A 22,672-nucleotide genomic window follows, 5' to 3' on the forward strand; every position below is an offset into this window, starting at 1 on the left:
ACAAACACACACTCCCATCGAGAGAGAGAGTATACGTGTACAGCCTACACATACACACACACAGGCTACCTGCATAGGCCTACAGCCACCCGTCTGTCCATCCATCCATACATACATACTTACATACAGGTTAAATGTGCATGAAATGTGATGCACATTTAAGAAAATAGCCTGCAATCACCATGGCATAAGTGTTAGTTTAGATGAAGCCTAATTGGAAATATCATGGTGGTCTTTGGGGAGAACAGACCCAATTAATGACTTTTATGCTTTATGCTTTATGACTTATTAATGCTTTATTTTTATAAGATTATTTTATCATTTGTGAAGGATGTTAGGGACAAAGTTAAAACCATGCAATAATATGCAACACTTTACAAATCATGCACGAAATCTTGTTAATATTTCTTTACTCAGTGCTAGGTTACGAGCTATGGGCTATTTTGTTTATTTCAGATTGTTGGGCATTTGCAAAACGCACAGGTTTCCGTGCATGTGAAGATTTTGTTCTGGAGGCAACCAAACTATGGGATAGGCCTATCCAAATGCGATACATGTCGCTCTGCTGTTGTTTTGGTGACAGAGCAGAGGATCACACTAAATCTATTATTTTCTTTCCAACCCACATTACATTACATTGGTCTGCTAGGAAACACAAGCAAGCCACACCGATTTTACAATGACGCTGCGTAAATCTCTTAATTGGATAAATGACGTCATACTTATTATACTTTCAAAAAAATTACCATTACCGTCAACGGCGTGAACGGATGAGGGGAAAGGGGGAGGAATGAAGGAATGAGTGACTGTGATAGAGTGAATGAGTGAAGAGGACTTATCAAAACATGTTTCCTTGTTAGTTGACGCGAAGCTACAGTCTGTCTTGAAGACAGATATTTGGTTACTGTTTACATCAAGTTGTCATTAAGGCTACATGCTTTATTTGCGTCATCTACTGGACCCTACAGTTCTATAGGTTAGTTCAAGCGTTATGTTCTGTATTTGGATTGTTGAGTCGAGGTCAAGCGTCTGCAAATCTGAAATTTGACTACTTCAGTATTCTGAAGAAATGTAATTCGGATCAAGAAGTTACAATATCCATATCTTATCTTTAAACCTATCTTATCTTTTATGTGAATCTATAAAAATTGCATTCGGTGAATGACAGGTATTCAAACTGTGTAAAATATCGCCCTGTGTTTTCAAAACTCGATCCTGTGCCTGATCGGTTCATTCACAGATGATGCTTTTACCCAGGGGGTCAAACAGGGCTCCGCTGTCCATCAAACTTAGCTGATTCAGAAATGTCATTGTACTGGGCTAGGTCAGAAGCTCTCCCCCCTTTTCTTTCAACAAAGACAGTTGTCTGATCGCTGGATCTGAATGCGTGCTATTATCTGTAAGGAACCGTTCGCCAAATGCTCGCTTTGACGCATCGAATGGGAGATACAGACAAACCCAATGTATTAATCTTTTTCATGACAATTGAAATTATGAAAGGCTAGGCCTATATATTAAGAGCAGCCTTCGTATTTTATAATTCCTTTCAGACAGGGCTACATCTAACTGGTTTGTAACCAACAAACATGAAACCATGCAGCGGGTTGCAGCTATTCAATAGGTCGGAAATCTCACTATACTGTGAGATAAAAAATATAAATCATACACGGATATTCTGCCATCATCTTATAAAATTGTACCCATTGACCATTTTAAATTTAGGTTTACGCTATAAATGTTTAAATGACCATGTACTACATTAAATAAAATAGCCTGCCGAAACAGCAAATTCATAGTCCTATACTTATAGGCTACTGGGCTACCTGTCTTGGCCTAATAATTTGTGAATATCATATTCGGACGAACGGGGCACCGATATGAGGTGGTTGTCTCTGATTTAGGTTCAAAGACTGATTAAGGTTTAAAATAATCATTTTAAAATAAACTTTTTATTTTATTTTAGCCTATACTGCGTTTCTGGGGTATTTTTGGATTGGTATACAAGACGACTTTCACCAACGAGGAATCATATTTTTGATGACATAAGACTTGACATAAGATGAATTGCAGAGCCATAGGAATAGCTTGCAAAGCAGCAGTACTTTATCAGCATTTGAATTACATACAGGGGGAAGTAAGTTTATTTAGGGTGTGCCATGCTTCCTCTGAATGAATAGCAAACTTGGACTGTTCCTGTTGCTGTGGCGCAATAGTGCGATAACTGTGGCCCGCGTCCGGGGGCAACCTAGGCACGAAGCCTGATATAAGTAGGCCTGTATGATAACTGCCGAATGAACGTACTTATTTGAAGCTGTGGTCTTGTGTGTATATATATATGTGGCGGGGCCATGGCGCACAAACTGCGAAGGCCTAATCGTGCAAAGCTTTAGAATATAGCCTTATAGGCCATATCAAGCCTATAAGAATTAATTATACCTTATGATAAAAGCGAATTTGTAATGTTAAATAACCGAACCCTTTGTTTGCACACAGACTCATAGCCTAATTCTCTCATGAATTTTTCAGGCTGTCCATAGGCCTATTGGAAGAAAAACCATGGCAGAAGAAGGTTCACCAAATAGAAAACCAAATGAATTTGAACCTTTACATTACATTTGAAAGGCACCCAAGACAGAGCTGAGGAAGCAAAGGTGCAATATATATAATGACATGAGCATATGGGCATATAATTGACATCAAATAAGGAGACTCCGGACTTATGCAATAGGCTGATTGCAGGTTGCGTAAAATATACATCTTTCACAAAATCCAAATACATCTTTAGAAACCGCCAATATTTCTCGGTTTTTCTTTTTAAAGTCCTGGCCACGTCCCCGCAAGTGTCCTCAGATGTTCATAGCAATTTACACCTTGAAACAAAATCGATAGGCAATAGTAGGCTACAACAAAAATTCACGAAGGAAACCGAATGTCCCGTGTTCTCATCGTCAGCTGCTCAGCAAGTAAGGGGATCAGGGCAGCAGGACAGAGCGCATTATCAGCGGCTCATCGCGGCAGTCCATGGGGCTGAAAAAACTTCATCCTGTTAAAGCATAGGCTAGGTGTTGCCCTTCAGTAGGCCTATAAAGCCTATGTATATGCATGTGTATGTCCAATATATTCTTAAAAGACACAGACCTACACAGTGCAGGCTCGTATCTTTTAGAATGGGCTATATTTTAAATGTAGGATACTCTTTACAGTTGCAAAGCTGTACACGTCAGCATAATTCTAAGGCTTTCGGCTAATGCCTGGTGTAAAGAAAGACGCCATCTATGCAATTTGTTGTTCTTGATTAGATATATGCTCTTTCCTAAGGTTTTCGTGAAGGTCTTACAGACCTATCTACTCTATAGCCTGTTTTGTTTTACGATAGGCTACGCTGAGATGGGGTTTAAACCCTTTTCGTTTATCTGTGTTTGTCCCAGGGTGTTCAGGCAGGTATTCCGGCTGGATCATAAGACATTTATTTATTTATTTATTTGCTTGTTTGTGATCTACGCCTTTACACTTTATGCTAATTTGATACCTTCAATCCAGCAGGGAGATCTGGAGAGTGTATTTTTTGACTGATTGACTAGTAGGCTATTAATTAATTAACTAAGAATTTAAAGCGTGTTAAGCATTTTGTGTTGAAATGCATTGACGCTCGCATTGACTTAACCAAGTGCGTGTTAGAGCTGAGCTGCTTTAGAGGATGTTTATTCAGAACATGAAGACAAAGTTATGAAGTTCCTTTGTTTAGCCTCGGACCAAACGGACACATCCCGTCGAACTTACTGGTTTTCAATGGTAAATTCACTTTAGTGTTTTTATCAGTCCGTGACTGCCTCACCATAGCCTAACTCAACATCTGACTATTCTCCATGATTCAGAGACTCGTAGTCAAGGTTGCAGCATATTGTTGAATACACAAACGTGACCGAACAGCAGCTTTTTTTTCACGACATTAGTGTCCAGCATAAGACATATTCTTTGGGCTTGGATTATTTCGCTTAATTAGCTATTTTTGTCTTTCCACTCATGTTGAAAGTTCTGTGTACATTTGTGTAAAGTCAGAACACATGAAATAGACCTACACATATATTTAGTCAAATAACACATTGAAGAAATGAAGTGATTGTCACATTTTCCTAAAATGGTATTATCAAAGTAGCCTACTTTATCCTATCAGAAAATACAACACAAATTAGGCCTACAAACAAGCATTAATTAGTTAAGACATATATTCTCATATTATTCCCCATATACTTATTAGCTAAACTTGACCAACACTGAACACCACCAACGACGAATCCATTTGAAGACTGTAGCATGATTGAATGTCTCTGGATAAATAACGATGACTTGTTTTAACTTTTGCAGTTACAACTACACTTTTTACAACCAATTCATCCCGCAAATGTTAATTGACAGGAAGACGTAGGCCGATATTTAGTTCGCCAAATATCACATATTCTCTGAAGATAATCAAAACCTTGCCTCCTAACAGAACGTTGGTGTAACTAGACCCTTTAAAATCGTATGTATCAAGTTGCTCCAGCCAACTGCGTAATAGGCCTAGAAGCGACACTCATTCACTCTTCTCACCACTAAGAATTGCATTCATGTACACTCATGGCCACTGAGTTCTCATGCTTTTGGGTGAAGTGTTGTGGGACACCGGAACACTCCCCCTCCCTCACGTGTGTATATGCATTGACTATTTACAGTTTCACAATATTTCTTTCCTACTCCAAATTCCAACAGTATTGTGCTAGAGAGATATTATGGTGACAAACTGAGAAACAGGTCCTGAATGGGTCAGTGTGTATGAGGTTGACATGTACGGTACTTCACAGGAAATAAAACTCACTGACATCTACACCCAAATGCGTTTAATAATTCTTAGCTCAAAAAAGAAATAGAAAGTGCTTCAGAATCCACCATTCAAGTTTTCATTTCGAGTGCGTTATTCTAAACAACAATGGTAGGCCTATCAAAGAAAGAAAGAAAATCACGAAAATAAATATTCAGGTTTTCATATAAACAACCAGTGACTTCAAAATCCATGTCATTATTTGACCTCAAGTATTATTAAAAAATGTACAAAGGAAAGACGTTCACATATGAATCTGCATCGACACCACTCGTGTTTACCGCAACTCCTCACTCCTCGTGTTCATGTTAGGACCCTCACAAAATGCTATGGAGCCTATGCCCATTTCCCTTAATCTGTGCTAAATTCTACACGGCATGTAATTTGGCGATCCTTCCGTTGAGATACATTGTGCTGCACCCCGATTGCAACGCTACATTCCCTGGCCTCGCAGTGCACTTTGACACGGGGATTACGGGTGAAAGGTTCCTTGCTAAACTGGTGTAACGTAAATGCGTGCGAGGGACGTGTTTTTTTTGTTTTTTTGAGAACACCTTCTTTTCACCTATCAAATTGGTCTGTGTAGTGTGGTGCTATTTTGCTTAGCCCCATACAAACAATCTACAAGGCAGAGTTGAACTTCTTACAAATTTGCTATCGCGGGGCTTTAGACATCCACATTTGAAATACAAAAATACATGTATCATGAGGCTCTTTATGTGTAGGCCGACAACCTACATTTAACAGTCTGGGGGTGTGCTGTCTGTACAAAATCCCCTGCTCTTTTTCCTTTAAACCAAGACACGTGAAGCCTAGTTTGGTGTGGGGCAAGCTCTACAGCCTACACAAAATTGGCCTCTGAATGAACTCTCTGTATGTCTGGGACAATGACTGAATTTCAGCAGAATTTCAACGCTGCCATTCTCGTTCAGGAGATGAGCTGTGAACATTTGTAGCAACCCTTTAGCTTTACGTTGCTATGGTAAGCTTAGATGCATATTGGTGTGCTGAAGTACATTCATGACAGCATCCACAGTGGCCATTTTACTTGTGTCAGTGATGGCTCTGAATTAACAGAAAACATATCATTACATTGGCACACAAAAACACAATTCGTATCTCTTTGATATCCAATGACTTACCCTCCAAGGGTAGCCTTAGCAATTAAAAATAGCACTTGAATAGTGGGTCAGAACGAATACAATCTCAGCTGGGCATAATCACCCGTGTGATTATGGGATTTTCCAACCCATAATTCACAAAGGTATATTACACAATGTACAGAATATTTTGCTCAAAGAATTCATGTTTGTGCTGTTGCTGGTCTGTAGCTCATAACCAGCCTAGAACAATAAACACAGTATTGATGAATTCATAACCCTTTCAATAGCAGAAAACGGGCTAGATGGATAAAAACTGATCTTAATTCAGCCAGTTTAATGGGCACTTTATACCTGCTATTGTTATAGGAGAAATGCGTTTCATATCATTTCTCTTATAAAATTCGTACACTTGATGTAGGCCTCAGTATTGTGTCAAAGTGCAATACGTGGTGAATTTGTGCTCTTGTGTTTGTCTGTATAATCCTAATGTGTGTGCTCAAAATACATCGATTTGGTGTCTGTTTCCCTTGTATGCGTTCGTGCAAATCAAACAACTCCTGATTGTCGGTACTGAGGCCCACATACGTGTTGTGATGCCTGTGCTCGGGCCTGTACAAACACACAAGGTTATGGGGATTTCTTTAAACAGAAAACATAGCACATCGACAACCCATGTCAAACCCAAGCACTTAATTAAAAAACCTCCAAACAAAAGATAATGTTCACACCCCTGCAAAAATCAAAGGACATATCCACGTCAACAGTCAGTCCTTTTGATTATCAATTCCAACAGTGTGTCGATGCCCAGCCGATGCTGGAACAATGAGAAATCCATTGGTTTCAAGAGGCTTTTCCCACAACTGTAAATAACTCAAGGTTTACTTCATATTAACAATGACAACCTAAAATCCAACAGGTTGAGCACCGTGGCAAGAACAATAGGTCCACAAAGAAGAAAAAAAACGTTTGCAATACCACAGCTATTGCTTGAGGGAATAGCTTCGTATTCTCTTGCGTCTGTTCAGAAAATACTCCTGGAGCGTGTCTCATTCAGTCCAATGATAAGACCAAAACGCTCAGAAGCCCAACTCCAAGCATAATGTGCACCTTAAGTTCCATGACAACTTGCCATGCTTATCCTCAGAAGCAAATGCAAACTAGAAGGGCACTTGGAGAGCGCAGACCTCAGCCAAGGCCAGTACGCCCTACCTCGCAGTATTTAAGAAAGTGAAACGGATCCGCTCCAAAATGTAATGGGTTCTTCCATGGCCCATGCTACACACCTCCACCAAGTTTAATGAAAATCGGCTGGTTAGTTTTTGCGTAACTCTGATGACAGACAGACAAACAGACAATCAAACGGCAATGAAAACAAACTCCCTGGTGGAGGTAATAATGAATGTGGTATGAAGGAGGCTCATCAGTGCACAAAATTTAAGACGCTGTCATAAATAAACAAAGCACATTTTCACGAGATGAGAGCGTGTTACATTAACATTTCCTGAATCTCTGACTGGGTGGGGGAGGTACGACAGATTCACCAAGCTGCCATGTCCAAACAGGGTGAGACTTGTGAGGCAGTTCGTTGTTTCTTAAAGAGTTCAAAGAGTAAGCTGGAGTCAAATCTCCATCACTCCCAAGAACGAGTGACGGCGGAAATGGAAAATTCGCCATGAAGTTGAAGGGTTTTTTCACAGATGCCCCATTACTGGTTGCACGTTTGCGCTTATTCGTCCCCGTGCAACCCTCGCCTGATCCTTCATTACTGTCGACTTTAGCTGCTGGACGAGGACTCCTGTCAACTCTTGCGTTCACCCTCGCCTGAATCCTTGAAGCTTCAGCTTTACTTCCCAGCGCCAAACTCCTGTAGTTTTTCCGAACTCGAGCACCATTTTTGTACTCCCCTTCCACGGGACAAGCAGTATTTAAAGTGCTTTCTGCCTCTAGGTTACTACGGGTCTTCCTGTGAATAGTGGCAGTGCTTTCGCTAGCTTTAGAGAAGTTACTTGACCAGTCGGTTCGTTTTAACTCATTGGTGAGGTCTTGACTGTTGTTTATGTCTGATTCTTTTCCTTTGGCAGAGTACGCATAGCCCTGAGTCGCAAATTCGTACTCGTCATATGTATTTTCCACTTTGATTTTCACATTATTCAATAAAGTGGTTGGTGTTTTCACCAGTCTGGTGTCGTTGCTGTAACTTGTGGCCGAGATGGGATCCCCCGCCTCTGTTTTGATGGCTTTCAGAGGTGAGGGTTGTTTCGGGCAGTGGCTATTTTTCACTTCTCTTTTGAAATGGGAGGCTAATGAAAGATTGTTTTCAGAGGACGTCGAAACTATTGTTTCCTTGTCTTGGGCACGGTGTGAAATCAAGGCTTGAGGGCATTTGTTTGTATGTCCTGATGTCCTTTGTTGTAGAAATGCTTTGTTTCCATTTACGCAAGATGGGCCTGTATCTTTAACTCCGTTAGCTGCAAGGTCCTCCGTCTTTGGATCATTTGGGAATTCAAACTGTAGTGGTGTGTTGGAAACTCCGTCTCCTTTAGAATCTATGAAATAGCTTGCGGCAACAGACGTGTTGAATTTAGACAAATTCAAGACATCGCTATCCTCGTGGTTATTCCTGCATTTGGTAAAGCCACATTTCTGCTGTTTTTTGCCTTTGTCATCATTCGGTGCGGTTGTTCCACTGTGGGGGCCTGGTCTCTGCTGGAGATTGTACTGGAAAGTCGGCTGCAAAAGCAAAGGTGCTTTAGTGTTGAGACTCGTAAATCTTGCACGCCTGAAACGAATGCTCTGTATGGACACTTGGCTGGACACAGAACTTGAATCAGACTGGGACGAACTCTCCTCATCGGAACTGACATCCGAAGACTCCGAGAGGGATTCGTCCTCCTCCTCATCTGAAGTTCCGGAGTTGCTCGTAGTGGACAAACTTGACCCAAAATCCGAGTCATTGTTAACGCGCTCCGAGAAGGAACTAGATTCCGTGTCGCTGCTGCAACTCTCCTGAAAATTCCCAGTGTGCTGGTGGTCGAGGTATAAGTCGTGATCAAGGTGAAAAGATCCGTTAGGTATTTTCGTCTTGCAGCACTTCGGAACAAACAAAAGCTGGTGACTGGGTCTGCTCCTATTCCAGAACTGCCTCCCGGTGCTCTCACGCTTCCTTTTCCTTCTGTAAAGTAGGTCGGTGGTGCCTGCGAGCTTGGACTGAGCTGCAATGGCGGACTGATAAAGAACAGGCTGTCGGCTCACAGCATTCCGAATAAACGAGTGTCTCTGATTATAGGCTACATAGTTGCTCGGTAATTGAGTTGTTTCATAGTTTTTGAGCGTTTTACATGCCGACTTCGTGACAGCTTGGAAGTTATGACGAAGGGTTTTGCTGTAAATTTGAGGTAGATTGGAGTCGGGTCGGGTCGCAGCCTCTTGCCGGCCAGCTTTGTTTTTAAATGAAAAAGTCTGTGGAACGCCATGCAAACTTAACCAAACTTTGTCTTTCCAAAATCCATCCTGCGACTCCTCGTGAACCTGGCCAACACGTACATCATCCGGCGGCTTTATTTTTACCTTCCTTTTGTTGGATTTCAGCACACGCTCAGTTTTGCAAGAAAAATACAGTGCCTCCACATCCTCTCGTGAAATCAGAGTGCATTTAGCCGCATGGAAAGCTATTGAATGTATTGCTTTGAGCTTTCGCAGTTCCTCTAAATCACAGTGATGCTTCTTTACATTTAAGTGATCCATTCGTTTGTGCACAGTAGTCCTTGGGATATTTTTCAAGAGGTCAGTGAAGACTTGCGAGAGGGCAAACATTTGCTTGCCTTTAATCACCAGATAGCCCAGCTTTACACCCTGCATCTCTTCAAAACCCGACTCCAGGTCTCCCATGTTGCTCAGCAAGTAAATCCCAACATTTAACGCGATGAACGTCCACTGTAAACTCCTGCGATTATCTCAAGGCATTCTGCTGACGAAACCGCAATTAGTAGCTGAGATCTCCACACTGCATCATGGATAAAACTTTAGGATATGAAAGTAAAAACGAATGATTTTTAAAGAAGTCACACAATCAGTCCGTTGACCCGGGCCCAGCATGATTGATGGAATGTGTGTGATGTTGCCGACAGGCTGGCTGTAGCCTGTCTGTGCCGCTGTACCTGCGGTCCCTCAATTCTCTTCTCATTTGCTCAAGAGGAGAAGAGGAAGGTGAACAGCACTGCTAGAGAGAGTGGGATAAGAAGAGAAGAGAGAGAGAGAGAGAGAGGGGAAGGGAAGGGAGAGTGCGTAAGAGAGAAAGAGAAACAGATAGGGAGAGAGAGAATATAAGAGCCCAATTGCAGCTGCTATTCCCGCTGCTGGTTTAGCCACAAATAAAATGACAGAGGGAAGTGAGCAAGCCCGGAGACACCTTCATCAATTAATGCCCCGAAAGTCGGCCCTGATTGGACGCCACTGACAGGTGATGCAATAAAAATGGATATTCCACCCCCTGACCACCCCCACCTCAGCTGATTACCATACTATTGTACTCCTACCTCTTGTTTAGTAAATATTGCGTCTTTATGACATTCATGCTTCATAGTCTAGCAATTTCCACACATAGTCTTCTAAAATTCTTGTCATTGTCCACCACGATGTGGCCAAAATGTCGGCACCCTCGACGGAGTATGATTCATTTATCATACCTAAACTACGGTGTGTGAGTGTTTTTTATATAATATTTTAACCATGAATGTATTACATTATATATAAAGATATCACTGCCCTCCACTAATCACCCTTGATGAAATAAGCAAATGTTTTATTTTTCCAGACTAAACACCGTTGTCGTATATATTTCTAGTTAAAGATGAGTTTCGTAAATACCGTACTTTTCAGTTTCTTTGAAAGAAGTTATAAACAGACATAGCATGGTCAAACATCCTTTAATATCAATATAATGAAGGACTCAGTAAATATACCATATTGTATTAAAGTTATTTTTTATCATTCGCAAAATCTATAATATACTGAGATGATTTTTCCTTCGCCTAACGTCGACTTCATGTGTGTGTGAATGTGTGTGTGCATGCGCGCGTGTGTGCTCTTATTCCTATGTAAAAAAAAAAAAAAACTCCAAAGAGCGGACCCCTCCCCCATGTTTCACGACAATGAGGGACTTTAGAGGAAAACCTCATCCTCTGTACAAAGATAGGAAGACTGGACATATGCAATATCACAAAAACTCACTAACGCACCAACACACCTAATATACCTTCACATGACACATTCCTAACGTTGTGGGATGTTTTATTTATTAAATTAGCGCGGCTTTATGTCTTTACCGGAGAGGCTCTCGTCTTGTACAAGTTGCTTTTCCCTTCACCACCGACCTCCATTTCAGCAGTTCTTGCTCACACTCGAATACCGTAGCTGTGAAATTAAATGGTTGTTCACTGGTCTGTTTGTGTGATTTCACGCGCATGTATTTGCTATTGTGATTATTGATTCTAATATATTTAAGTCAGTAACAAGCTGTCGATACGCTTTTAATGTTATTATTAAAAGTACTTTACACGACCGTGGCCTGCTGCCTCTTGTTAGTGCTGTCTACTCGCTGGATAGCCTTACAGTGCTTCAATAATTGTTTAAAGCACAGAGGAGATGGTGATGAGATGGTAACTTTAATGTTGAACAATGGCAAAAGCATTCGAGATATGCAACGTCTGTAGGCCGGCAGTCTAGGGGTCATCTATACCCGTGTGCATTCGTGAGCGTGTGCACATGCTTGGATGTGCGTGTGTGTATATGTGCATGAAGTCGTATGCGCCTCTATCTCTCAGTGCGTGCGCACGTGTATGTGTGAGAGTGTGTGTGTGCGTGTGCGTGTGTGTGTGTGTGTGTGTTTGTGACAGACAAAGATAGAGAGAGTGTGCGTCCATGTCAAAGTATTTTTCATAAATGCATGTAGGCTGCGTGTGGTAGGTCTACCGCTTGCATCTTCGATACATGCGTGTGACTTTGAGGGAATGGCATTTGCAGAAATACCTCTGTCTTTGTCAGTACACTTACACAAAGATATATGCGGTCCTCTTGGTTGACTGAACGGGGAGAGAGACGAAACTTCACGCTGAGCCATATCATCAGTTAAGAAGCTCCTATCTTAAATCGTTAATTATTGCGCTATGGGGAACGGCACATAGTTTACAGTTCTGTTCAGTGGCTGGGATTACATTTACAAATTTAGACGCCCCTTAACTTCGAAAATAGGTGTGTGGTGCTGCCTGCGTAGCCGGGCGAATTAACACCTGCTTCAGTATAGCTACAGCAAGGTGTCAAACCAGCTTATAGCGAGAGCCGACGAATAGCGCCTTACTTACGCAGGAGAAGGCTCTGGGCCTAGCCCATGCAATGGTAAACGGCCACTGAAAACACGCGAAAGTGGTGTGAGGTGCACTGGTTAGTTTGGTGAACACTGAGGTAGTTAACGGCAGACTTCTTCAGACGTCTTTTTTTAAGGCCTTAAAGTTTTAAAGCCTTGGAGTTTTGGCCTTCATAAACCGAGATCGTTTCTGAACAAAATGGGCATACTTGAAGATTTACCGTAACATTTCAGTTGGGGAAAAAACAGTGTAGTGTGCCATTTTTACGTTTTTAGTATGCTGTGTGTATGTATGTGTGTGTGTGTGTGTGTGTGTGTGTGTGTGTGTGTGTGTGTGTGTGTGCGTGTGGTTGGAGATGAGAAGGGGATGCATAGTGCACATCAGCTGTCGCAGTCTCTTAAATGCAGGTATTATTTTATGACATTACTCTAGCATCCAATGGCCCTACAGCCTGATATGAAAGTTGGCTATACAGTTGTATAGCCAGATTTAATAAGAGTGGATTACTTTAGTTTATAGTCCGTCTGCCACATAGCATCCTAACTGTATAAACCGTCATAATGATTGTTGTAGCTCGACATATTCTGGCCATTGACAGACTAGGGACAGTGAAACCATTGAACAGGAGACCAAGGTGCTTATTAGTATTAATCACCTCAGTCCATTTGGCGCCAGGTTCAACATCTGCGTGAATTAGGATAGACAAGCACCAGGTTATGACATCATGACGACAGAAACAAACTTATTCAGCGTCTCTCTCTCTCTGTTAATCTGCGCGCGTGCTTCCAAGTGTGTATGCAAATACGCTACTCAGTAGATGTATTGTGCTCAGTAGCATATGTATGCAAGCTTCGTCCCTCGAAGTTATGAAACTATCAACAGACCTTGTCATCCCTAATTTTATTTATACTCTACAGAGTCGGTCTAACTACAACACTTTTTGAGGCCATTTATCGAGATACGATGTAAATGCAGATTAGGTGTACTGCCAATTTTTTTTTAAACAGTGACGATAGGCTTCTTCTCTGAATAGCCCTGGAAACACCACATGATCATATAATGACAGTCGCCGTTCTCTGTCTCTCTCCCTCTCTTTCTCCTCTCTCTCTGTTAATGTGTGTATGTGTGGATCCTTCACACGCGATCTAGACATTGCATGCAAGCTACAGTATATATGTCAATTTTGATCGTCCATCGAAGTGAATTCTTCCTGTCTAATGATCCTTTTGACACACCTTTTCAGTCCTACGTTTAATTGTAGCCTACTCCTCACCGCAGGCCTAGCATTGTACGACATTCTGGGACCACTTGTTGCGAACGCTTGTAAATCCAGATGAGGAAAACTGACTATTGCACGTGTGGGTTTAACAACCAGCCTATAATAGTGCATGAATACCGCAGTGCTACAGGCAGCAGATGATAATATCAGGCCGTTGCAGTCTCTCTCGGTGTGTGTGTGTGTGTGTGTGTGTGTGTGTTTGTGGAGGAGAAAGTGGAGATGTCACTTTTGTACTTGATGATCTCAGGACCTCAAGCCAATTAAACCTTACTCTGAATATATAAGGTATAGATTGCTATATGTACTTCTGTAATGGCAGAATTGTCTAACCATCCAGAATATTTAATACAAAAATAATGTCGACTGTTGTTTATCAGTTTCGCAGCATCATTTTCGGCGCTGCTTGTGGCATTGCAAACGTCAATGATCCATACTATATTACTTTTAAAGTATTCACAAATTAGCCTCAACCAAATGAAACCTTGTGTATACAATTTGGGAAGGATTATTTTATGAGCATGTGAGTTGTTCAGAGGTAACTGCGATTTGCTGTCCTCAACCACATTTCCCGGATAAGTCCTTAAACAATAGGAATCACCCACTAAGGAAAACGATGGAGAAGATAATCTGTATTCTCTACGGTGACTGAATTTTGCGGTGCACATACTTTGACAGAATGTGCCTACCTAAATTGATGCCAAATTATTACCCATAAGTAGTAGTGCACAATAGTAATACAATATAAAGGTAAAGGCTAATAATATAAAATATATAATATATGCCACCGAATAACAATCATATAGGCTATACTATAAATGTGATAACATTAACTTATAAAGTTATAATTACACGCACGTATCTATACTTTTGTGTGCGTTTGTGTGTGTTAAACAAAAACAGTTTGGATTGTTGTGCAGGTTTTCAGTTTCATTTAACTTTTAGCCTACCTGTGATTTTTCTGAATTAATGCACATGCTACAAGTCTCCCTATAGACTAAGAAAATAGACTTTTAGAATTAGCCTACATTAATCGCAAATAAAAAGTTATTTGAAAGTGGTCTGCTTGGGCTAATTTCTCGTACAACCCCCAGATTCCACTCATTTCTTGCAGTGACATTAGGACGGGCCTTGGGGCTGCGAACGTGACAGACTCGCCAAGTGGGGGTCCGCATACTTAGCCTACAACAACGTGCCCGGATTCTCAAACACCGACGGAGAAAATACATCGTACGCAAATTAAAGTTTCATTTGAATCGTTAAAGAGTTGTGAGGATACGAGACTTGTTTGTGATACTCCCCATGATCGTGTGAACAAAGTTTGATGGAGAAGATTGTCGTGTTAGAACGAGTGTAAGGTAAGAGGAAGTATAAGAATTGCGCGCTTTAAAACAATGGAAGAACAAAGAACGGGCTCTCACGAGCGTTCTCGGAAGCGGGGGCTACTTTAGAAACACCAGTCGCAGTGACAAACATGTTGAGCAGCATTACACCTAAGATTTTGGAGACATTGTTTAATTTTTCTAGCGTAATGCTTTTGAGAATGTTACGTTGTCTCACTGCTCTTGGTACAATTCCGACAAAACTCGCAGAAATCTGTTAAACCATGCTGCTGTAAAATAGGCTATGCTGTTTTTGAATTTTGTGAATGAGTTACACACCACTCAGGGTGTTCTCTAGTCGTTGCACCACTATATTTTAAGGTTAGCCTGCCTTCTATTACAAACCAAACGTACACAGAGGTGGGGGGTGGTGTGCACATCTTTTTACAACTTCTGCACCAAACGGACACTGGCTCATTGCAATAGATTAGTTATTGGAGTCACAAGTGAATGCCAAACGTATTCTTCCATTTGAAAGTAAGTGACATCAGTTTGTAAAGCAAACTGGTAGAAAATTAAAAGAATTAAATAAAATCAGCCAACATGGGTACCTGATGTCCAAGATGAGATACCTTGAGGGCTATTTTTTTTTTTTTTACATGCAACCTGACACCTTGTGTGAATCGGATGGGGGTGGGCCAAAATAACCTTTCACCCCGTGGTGTCGTGTCTATTTGTATATCGTGTGCCCCTGCTTTACCCACAAGGCTTTGCGTAAATGCAGCTCGTGCCACAAACTCACTTCTTTAACCCTTCGCATTTCAAGCTAGTTCGAGGACCACTCTGCTTCTGTCTTCTGTGACACCACTGATGGCAAAACTGAGAGCATTCTTGTTTGTTATAACACAATCCCTAAAGCAGTATATGCCCCACGTCCTGTAGGCTACTTGTATGCTCTGCACCGTATGTTAAACGAATCCAGTGTAGCCAGGATCGTCCCAACAATTGATTGACGTCTATGTATTCACAGAGACATCTACGCAACATATAGGCCTAACCTGTCTATTCTTGCTGAACATTCATTAATAACTGTTAATTACATTAGGCAACAATACGTCCAATTACGTGAAGAAGTTCGTCATCAAAAACTAAGTGTCTATTTTCTTGGCGGCACACAGATACAGATATGCTGCATCTTTAGCCAGCATAATGACATTCAGAGTTTTATGGGACTGATATCTGGCAGCTGTAATGCTGTGGTGAAAGGAACAGAATTGTTGTCATTCTGACTCTGTCCTAGCTCCTTTCCAGGGAGCAGGTGTGCCTAGAGCCCAGAGTGTTTTGAATGATAATTCTGCTTGCGAACAATGCATTGGCCTCGGTAATCATAACACAGACAAATAAGTTATTTTCACAAGAAAATCGACCACTACAATACACCGCAAATAAAAACCGGGTATTTAACGTACACTTTTGCAATTTCTAAAAAAAAAAAGATATGCATAACGGTTGACATTTATCCTATAAGAGAAAAGTTCAAATGATGCATGCAAAATGTTAGAAAATGAATGTTGGACATTCTTGTAATGTTACTAGACAGGATGTGTTTTAAACATCTGTATAATGGGTAATGCCTACTTCTCTCAGACTTAATGGGACTTTGGCATGCGTTCGTCTTCTGGTCACTTACTGCCTACACTGGGCTCAGGTCTTGGCCTATTGGTGTGCAAAGACAACTCGAATGTCAGCGGCATCACTGAAACGTGAACATTTCACAACTTCACAGCCTATGCTGTATGAAGTCATTCTGTATCATTGCCGTTATTATAGGCATTTCATGCATCAGATAGGCATGCGTCTTCTTGTAACATCACAGCGAAAGACAGGCGAGTTATCCAATCCGCTAAATTCCATGATATTATTCAGCAAACAAACATAAATTATATTTATCTCAGCAATTTTACAAATAGAGAGAATGGAACTACCACATTTGAACTAGGCCTGGTAGCCTATTCAATTTAGGTTACTTTTGAAATATTAGGCTGCATCGCTTTTCAGGCAGCAATATGTGAAAACAGGTCTGGTATGCAAGCTTTGTCGCACTCTATTCAACGAGATCAGATCGTAACTTTTCATTTAATACCAGTAATGAGTAGGCTAATGGGCTAATCCATAGCCCTCCACAATCAGTTAGTGAATTATTGTAGACTAGCCCAATTGTGGCCCAGTCGTGAAGTTCTAGCGTACCAATGGCCTGTATACGCTAAACTGTGTTTAATCAAATGATGTTCAGGCTGTAGCTGATCTTGGCATATCTCTGGTGCTTAATCAGTTAGGTTATCTTGTGCATCACACGCGCTTCTTGATGCACACCCTGCAAGATTCTCATCATATTATTTAAAGAACACAACAACGTACATTTTAAGCTTACACAGGCAATGTGTGAAACATAGTTTCTGATCACCAGTGAGGCATAGACTATCCTATAGTCCCATACATGTCGCGCATACCAGTGAATACTGATATTCAGAATGCACAAAGAGGATTTGGCAGATGAAGGCTTTTGTCCCGCAAGAGGAGAGAGATGGGTAACTCACTGAATCGTGCTGGGGATGTTGGCTGCCAAGGTTTGGCTTCATTCCAAGTGTGAAAGCGTCATGTCCAAGCATAACGGTCTAAATCGAAGTGTAAATGTGCATTTTAAGCATGTGTTATTTGACTACATTAACACGGAGATAATGCTCTATTTTCCAAAGTCTTTTTCAGGGAACTAGAAAAGACCCTTCTTGTGAGGAATATCAACAAGTTATTTCCTCAAGACAAAGGACTGGGCAGAATATCTGGCCTACCTCACTAATCACCAATTACATGGCCTGTAATTATACGTTTTGGTTATTGTACAAGCTTGGAAACAGCTGACTAAATTAGGCACAAATGCAGAGAGATATGTTGGCTGGTCATTGCCTGGGAGCTCTGTGATACTAGAATCCGCCAGGTTCAGAGGGAATCGCCACCCCAGTATGCTGCCCATCCCCCATCTACACCCCCACATACACACATGATACAACAATAAAACATGGGATAGCTACAAATGAACAACAATTTGAAAAAGTTGTGTTGAAGACACACATTCAAATGGGGAAAGAGAGAGAGATTATTTAATTATACATAGATTCAAGTTTTTTAGCTGCTTTAGTTGTTTGTTTTGTCTAGACATTCATTTTGTTAACTTGTGATATAAAATGATGATTTTTTTTTTGTCCAGATTTATATTTACATTATATTTAAAAGTATAAACACATTACTTTGGAATTGAGATCTGCCATGACTATTTCTAATTGTATGTAATGTCAATGCAAGTTAACTTTTTTTTTTTCAGATGCCCTGTTCGTGCATAAAGTTGCTGGGTCTTGCATATTAAATGTGATGGATGAAAAATGAATTGTGGATCTCACCTGCTTTACATTCTGCACCCTTGATTGTTCACCTATTTGCAGAAGTTGCTATGAGCAAAAGACTCAAAATGTATTTATTTATCAAATGTTTATTCCTAAAAATATTGAACACAGGATGAGCATATTCTGTGACACTCTGTGACCATATTCAAAACTAAAAGAATAAAATAAAGTTTGAATGCGGTATATGCATTTTATTGAGGATAGGCACCATTCTGCACATCATGGTTTATTTCAGTAATATACCATAATAAATGTGAGTGTTTTCCAGTGTGCGATAGATGGTGGTCCACGTTTGTGTGTGGGTCATTATTATAGTCATACAGAAGATAATCAGTGTTACATAGCAGAGCAACACATCCCACGGTCCCAAACTCAACTATAATCAAGGTAGAAATGAATTACAAAACAATATATAATAAGTAAGTAAATAAGTAAGCAAAAACAAATAAATAAATCACTCAGTTTAATGCTTAATGGACTCAAATGAAAACCACACATCTCGAAACAGATTAGATCAAATAGAGCAATGTCAACTGTAATCAAAGGGAAATTAAAAAAAAACAAAAAACAAAGATGTGATACTTTGAACAATGAACAGGGATAAAAAATCAACAAATAATGGCGATGGCTTAATGCACCCAGAGGAGGTATTTGGTTTCTCAAAGTGTGCCTTGACTTCCTCCTTTCCATGGGCCATATGCAGTATGGTTATAGTCAAGGTGTTTAGATAATGCTTTTGTCCAAAGGGGCTTACAGGCTTCAGTATAGCCTACTTATTATGAGACAAAGGTGGGCTTGGGAATATTTACGATATCTGGCTTTAAATATAGACTGCTAGCTCGAAATGAAAAGCTCTAAGGAAAACAAGTAAAATTTCAGACAATTTGTAATAACCAATTGGTGAACTTTAAGTTCAAGTCACTTATGCTTGCCTACAGAGTGCTTGATGGTTCTGCTCCCACCTACCTAAATGCTCTTGTAAGGGCAAATGTTACACCCAGGATGCTGCGCTCTTCTAGTGAGCGTCGTTTGGCACTGCCGTCTGTGCAAGTACGGCAGTCCAGACTATTCTCATTTGTAGTTCCACGTTGGTGGAATGAACTACCTAGCACTACCAGAGCAGTGGCGTCCCTCTCTACCTTTAAGAAGCTTTTGAAGACCCAACTCTTCAGAGAGCACTTCCCGTCCTAACTGGCACTTCGACTAGTGCGTAACTTGCAATTACAGCAGTTACATTTCTGCACTTCTTTTTTCTTTTTTTCTTTCATTTTGTTATATTTCTTATGTAAAGTCGTATTTATTGTTACACCAGGTTCTATTGCTCGTAGCTTGACTATTCTCTCCCTTGTACGTCGCTTTGGACAAAAGCGTCTGCTAAATGACTAAATGTAAATGTGAATGTAAATTAACTCCTCAAAAGACATGCATCCATGCTTCTCATTCAATGAAAAATACAATACTGTTATACTACTACTATTCCATACTACTGACAGCACCTTTAACTCTCATTGCTTGATGTAATGACTTGAGATTCAAAGCCTTACACTCACACACTGATCTTGCCCATAGGCTTAACATATGTAGCAGCAGACAGTTTTAGAATTATATATTTGTGGCCAAATTATTATAAGAGATAAGTGATAATAAACAGTATAAAACATATTCATGAATGCAGTGTTTAATTGCATGCATCATGCAACAGTTGTCCGGCGCTGTCACATGGATTTTTGTTTATTGCTTCTGATTAGATAATGGATAACTGTAGTAGCATCGTAGGGTATACATTTCAAAGAGAATTAAGGGGGTTTATGGCTTATGGTTTTATCATTAGTTAGTTAACACATCCACTCACATTATGAATATAATTTAGTAGCAGTTCTTGAAGATGAAAGAAAAAAAATCAAGGAATTGTGTTCTGCTTAAAAAACTGATGTCCTCCAACTCAAGCAGGCCCAACTCAAACAAGCAGATTCACTGAAAAGTCATGATGACAACTGAAAATGTGTTAGGGGGGAAAGAGCCTACATTACACGATAGCCAAATATGCGTCCTTTTTATGAAATCAATCATGGGCACTTTATAGACATGTAGCTAAATAATGTGGTTTATTTATTAATGCTAGTAATGCAATTAGCAACTGATTCCCAAGCATTCATTGCATTTGCTCAACACCAATGTTGACACCAATAAATGATAGACTGAGAGCAACTATCGCATCCCATTTGAACAGTTAAGAGCCAAAATCCTACCTGCGTAACCAGCCTGTTTTATACAATGTAACCAACCAGACTGGACCCCCATTCTTCTCTCCCTGTCTTGACCACGCGCATGCGCCCACGTGTTCCTACTTCCCAAGAGCCTCTACTCGCATTTGTGTGCTGAGCGAAAATACTATTGGGGAAGTAAACACGACAAAAAATGGCCTTCCTGAGGAGTGGGACCTAATCTATACATTTATAGGAGATATGAAGACTTAATGTAAACCATTAGTCCTACATTTTCTTTATTACTTATATTGTAGATGGTATCCAGTGAGCTGTATCTGGAAGTGGAAGACGACTACTTCGCGAATAATATGAAGGAGATGATTGGAGGCTGCTGCGTTTGCTCTGATGAGAGAGGCTGGGCCGAAAATCCTCTGGTTTACTGTGACGGTCATGGTTGTAATGTCGCTGTTCATCAAGGTAACTTATATTTACTAAATAAAAGATGAATTGCATGTGTGTTGTTGAGGATAATCTGCTGAAGTTGTTGCCAACGTAGGCGAGTTGTTGTGCTAAGCTTTGCTAGTGACCTCGGCTCAACCATGGTTTCCCTCCAGTCGTCAGCCCTAGCTAAGATAGCCAGCTATCCATGTACTCGGTTATCCTAGCCAGCTAACCAGGTGCCGTTTTTGGTTCGTCCACTATGAAGAAGTGGACAGAGTCTTTTGTTGTGTTTATTACCAGGCAAGTCAGTTGACATAGTTATCAAATCATCGATTATCATACAGCCACACTGTTGTCACTGTTGTGTTTTGTTTATGTTAACCTTGCCTAGATCGCAAGCAATGCTTTAATGCTAACTAGCTAGCTATAAATAGCGAGTTAACTTACTGGCAAATTATATACCAACCGCAACAGAACAGTTACCTGACAATTACCTCAGTTGTTGATTTTACCAGTTGGCAAGCTTTGAAACGACAACACACGTAACTTGTGCCGGATGATTTTGTCAGGGTTCAGTAATGTCTCGATGAACACATACCAACATAGCCAGTTAGCGAGCTAGCATGCGTGCATTAATAATACAACGCTAACTAAACTAGCCTAGCTGAGGAATTTGCCGCTGATCCAGATAAGGTTAAGCTTGCATGCACGGAGCTATAGGTTTTTGCCCAACGTGTATTGTATAATTTAATACAGCCATGCCGACACAAAGTGGTCTACAGAAATAGGCTGCATCTTATATTGAAGAGTTACTGAGGTAATGAAAAGCTAAGGTTAGCTGCCAAAACGTGTTGACCTCGGCCAATAGCCTACTACAAGTAACTGAAAAGTCTTGGTCAACTGTACACCTTGTTTAGAATATATTGTTACTGACAACATGATCAGATCTCAGAAGCAGGAACAGGTGACCGGGTGGGTCTGCCATGATTGGTTTGCTTTTGCCAAATGCAGGTTCACCAGTGTGCTTTGAACTGACCTACATTGCGAATTGGAAAACAACTTGAGACATGGATTAATATCAGAACTTGGGCTGCAGTGACTTGAATAAGGGTTGAAGGGTAGTGTATATTCCTGGCCAGTACATATTAGGCTTTTCTTGTGAGCCTCTTTTCAGTGTTGGTTACCTCGGCAAATGACCTTGTATGAAATATTCAGTTTATGTTGTGTATTTGTAGTGGGTGGGTTGTATGGATAGTAATAGAGCAATAACTTGAATAACTTGAAATTCTGGATTCACTTTACACACTTCATCAATGGCTTGCTGTCAGTCAAAGGATATTTGTCACTTGAGCACCTGTATGTTTTGGGTCCTAGTTTAGAGAGGAGACATCTCGAATGAAGCCATTCAGATTGAAGTTGTGAATGGCTTTGGTGTGCAATGAGAGTAGTCTTTGCAGAATATTGAACTCCTAGAAATTATGTTGACTGTCAAACGATGCTTAAAATCACCATTTGTTCAGTTTCGCGCACTAGTGTTGTCAGAAGCACTAGGATGCCTTGCTCTTAAACACTATTTAGCATCTCCCCTGTAGCTATTACATGTATAGATTGGTGGTACAGTTGTCAGTGACATTGTTATTGAAGA

The 22,672-nt window shown here is 40.6% G+C and overlaps 2 protein-coding genes across 2 annotated transcripts in view; one reads left to right on the forward strand and one right to left on the reverse strand.

Annotated features, from left to right (window-relative positions):
* Positions 1–4,862: 4,862 nt before the first annotated feature.
* On the reverse strand, positions 4,863–9,864 carry skida1 (SKI/DACH domain containing 1). Its single transcript, XM_031584089.2, has one exon. The coding sequence runs from the start codon at positions 9,847–9,849 to the stop codon at positions 7,453–7,455; it is 2,397 nt and encodes a 798-aa protein (XP_031439949.1). The 5' UTR covers positions 9,850–9,864; the 3' UTR covers positions 4,863–7,452.
* Positions 9,865–20,702: 10,838 nt separating this feature from the next.
* mllt10 (MLLT10 histone lysine methyltransferase DOT1L cofactor) overlaps positions 20,703–22,672 on the forward strand; it is a 57,774-nt gene continuing 55,804 nt past the window's right edge. The window contains exon 1 of the mRNA XM_042710341.1: positions 20,703–21,063. Coding sequence (XP_042566275.1) covers positions 20,901–21,063 — 163 coding nt within the window. The 5' untranslated portion in view covers positions 20,703–20,900. The remainder of the gene's footprint in view (positions 21,064–22,672) is intronic.

Source organism: Clupea harengus, chromosome 17 (genome assembly GCF_900700415.2).
Source record: "Clupea harengus chromosome 17, Ch_v2.0.2, whole genome shotgun sequence".
Lineage (NCBI taxonomy): Eukaryota > Metazoa > Chordata > Actinopteri > Clupeiformes > Clupeidae > Clupea > Clupea harengus.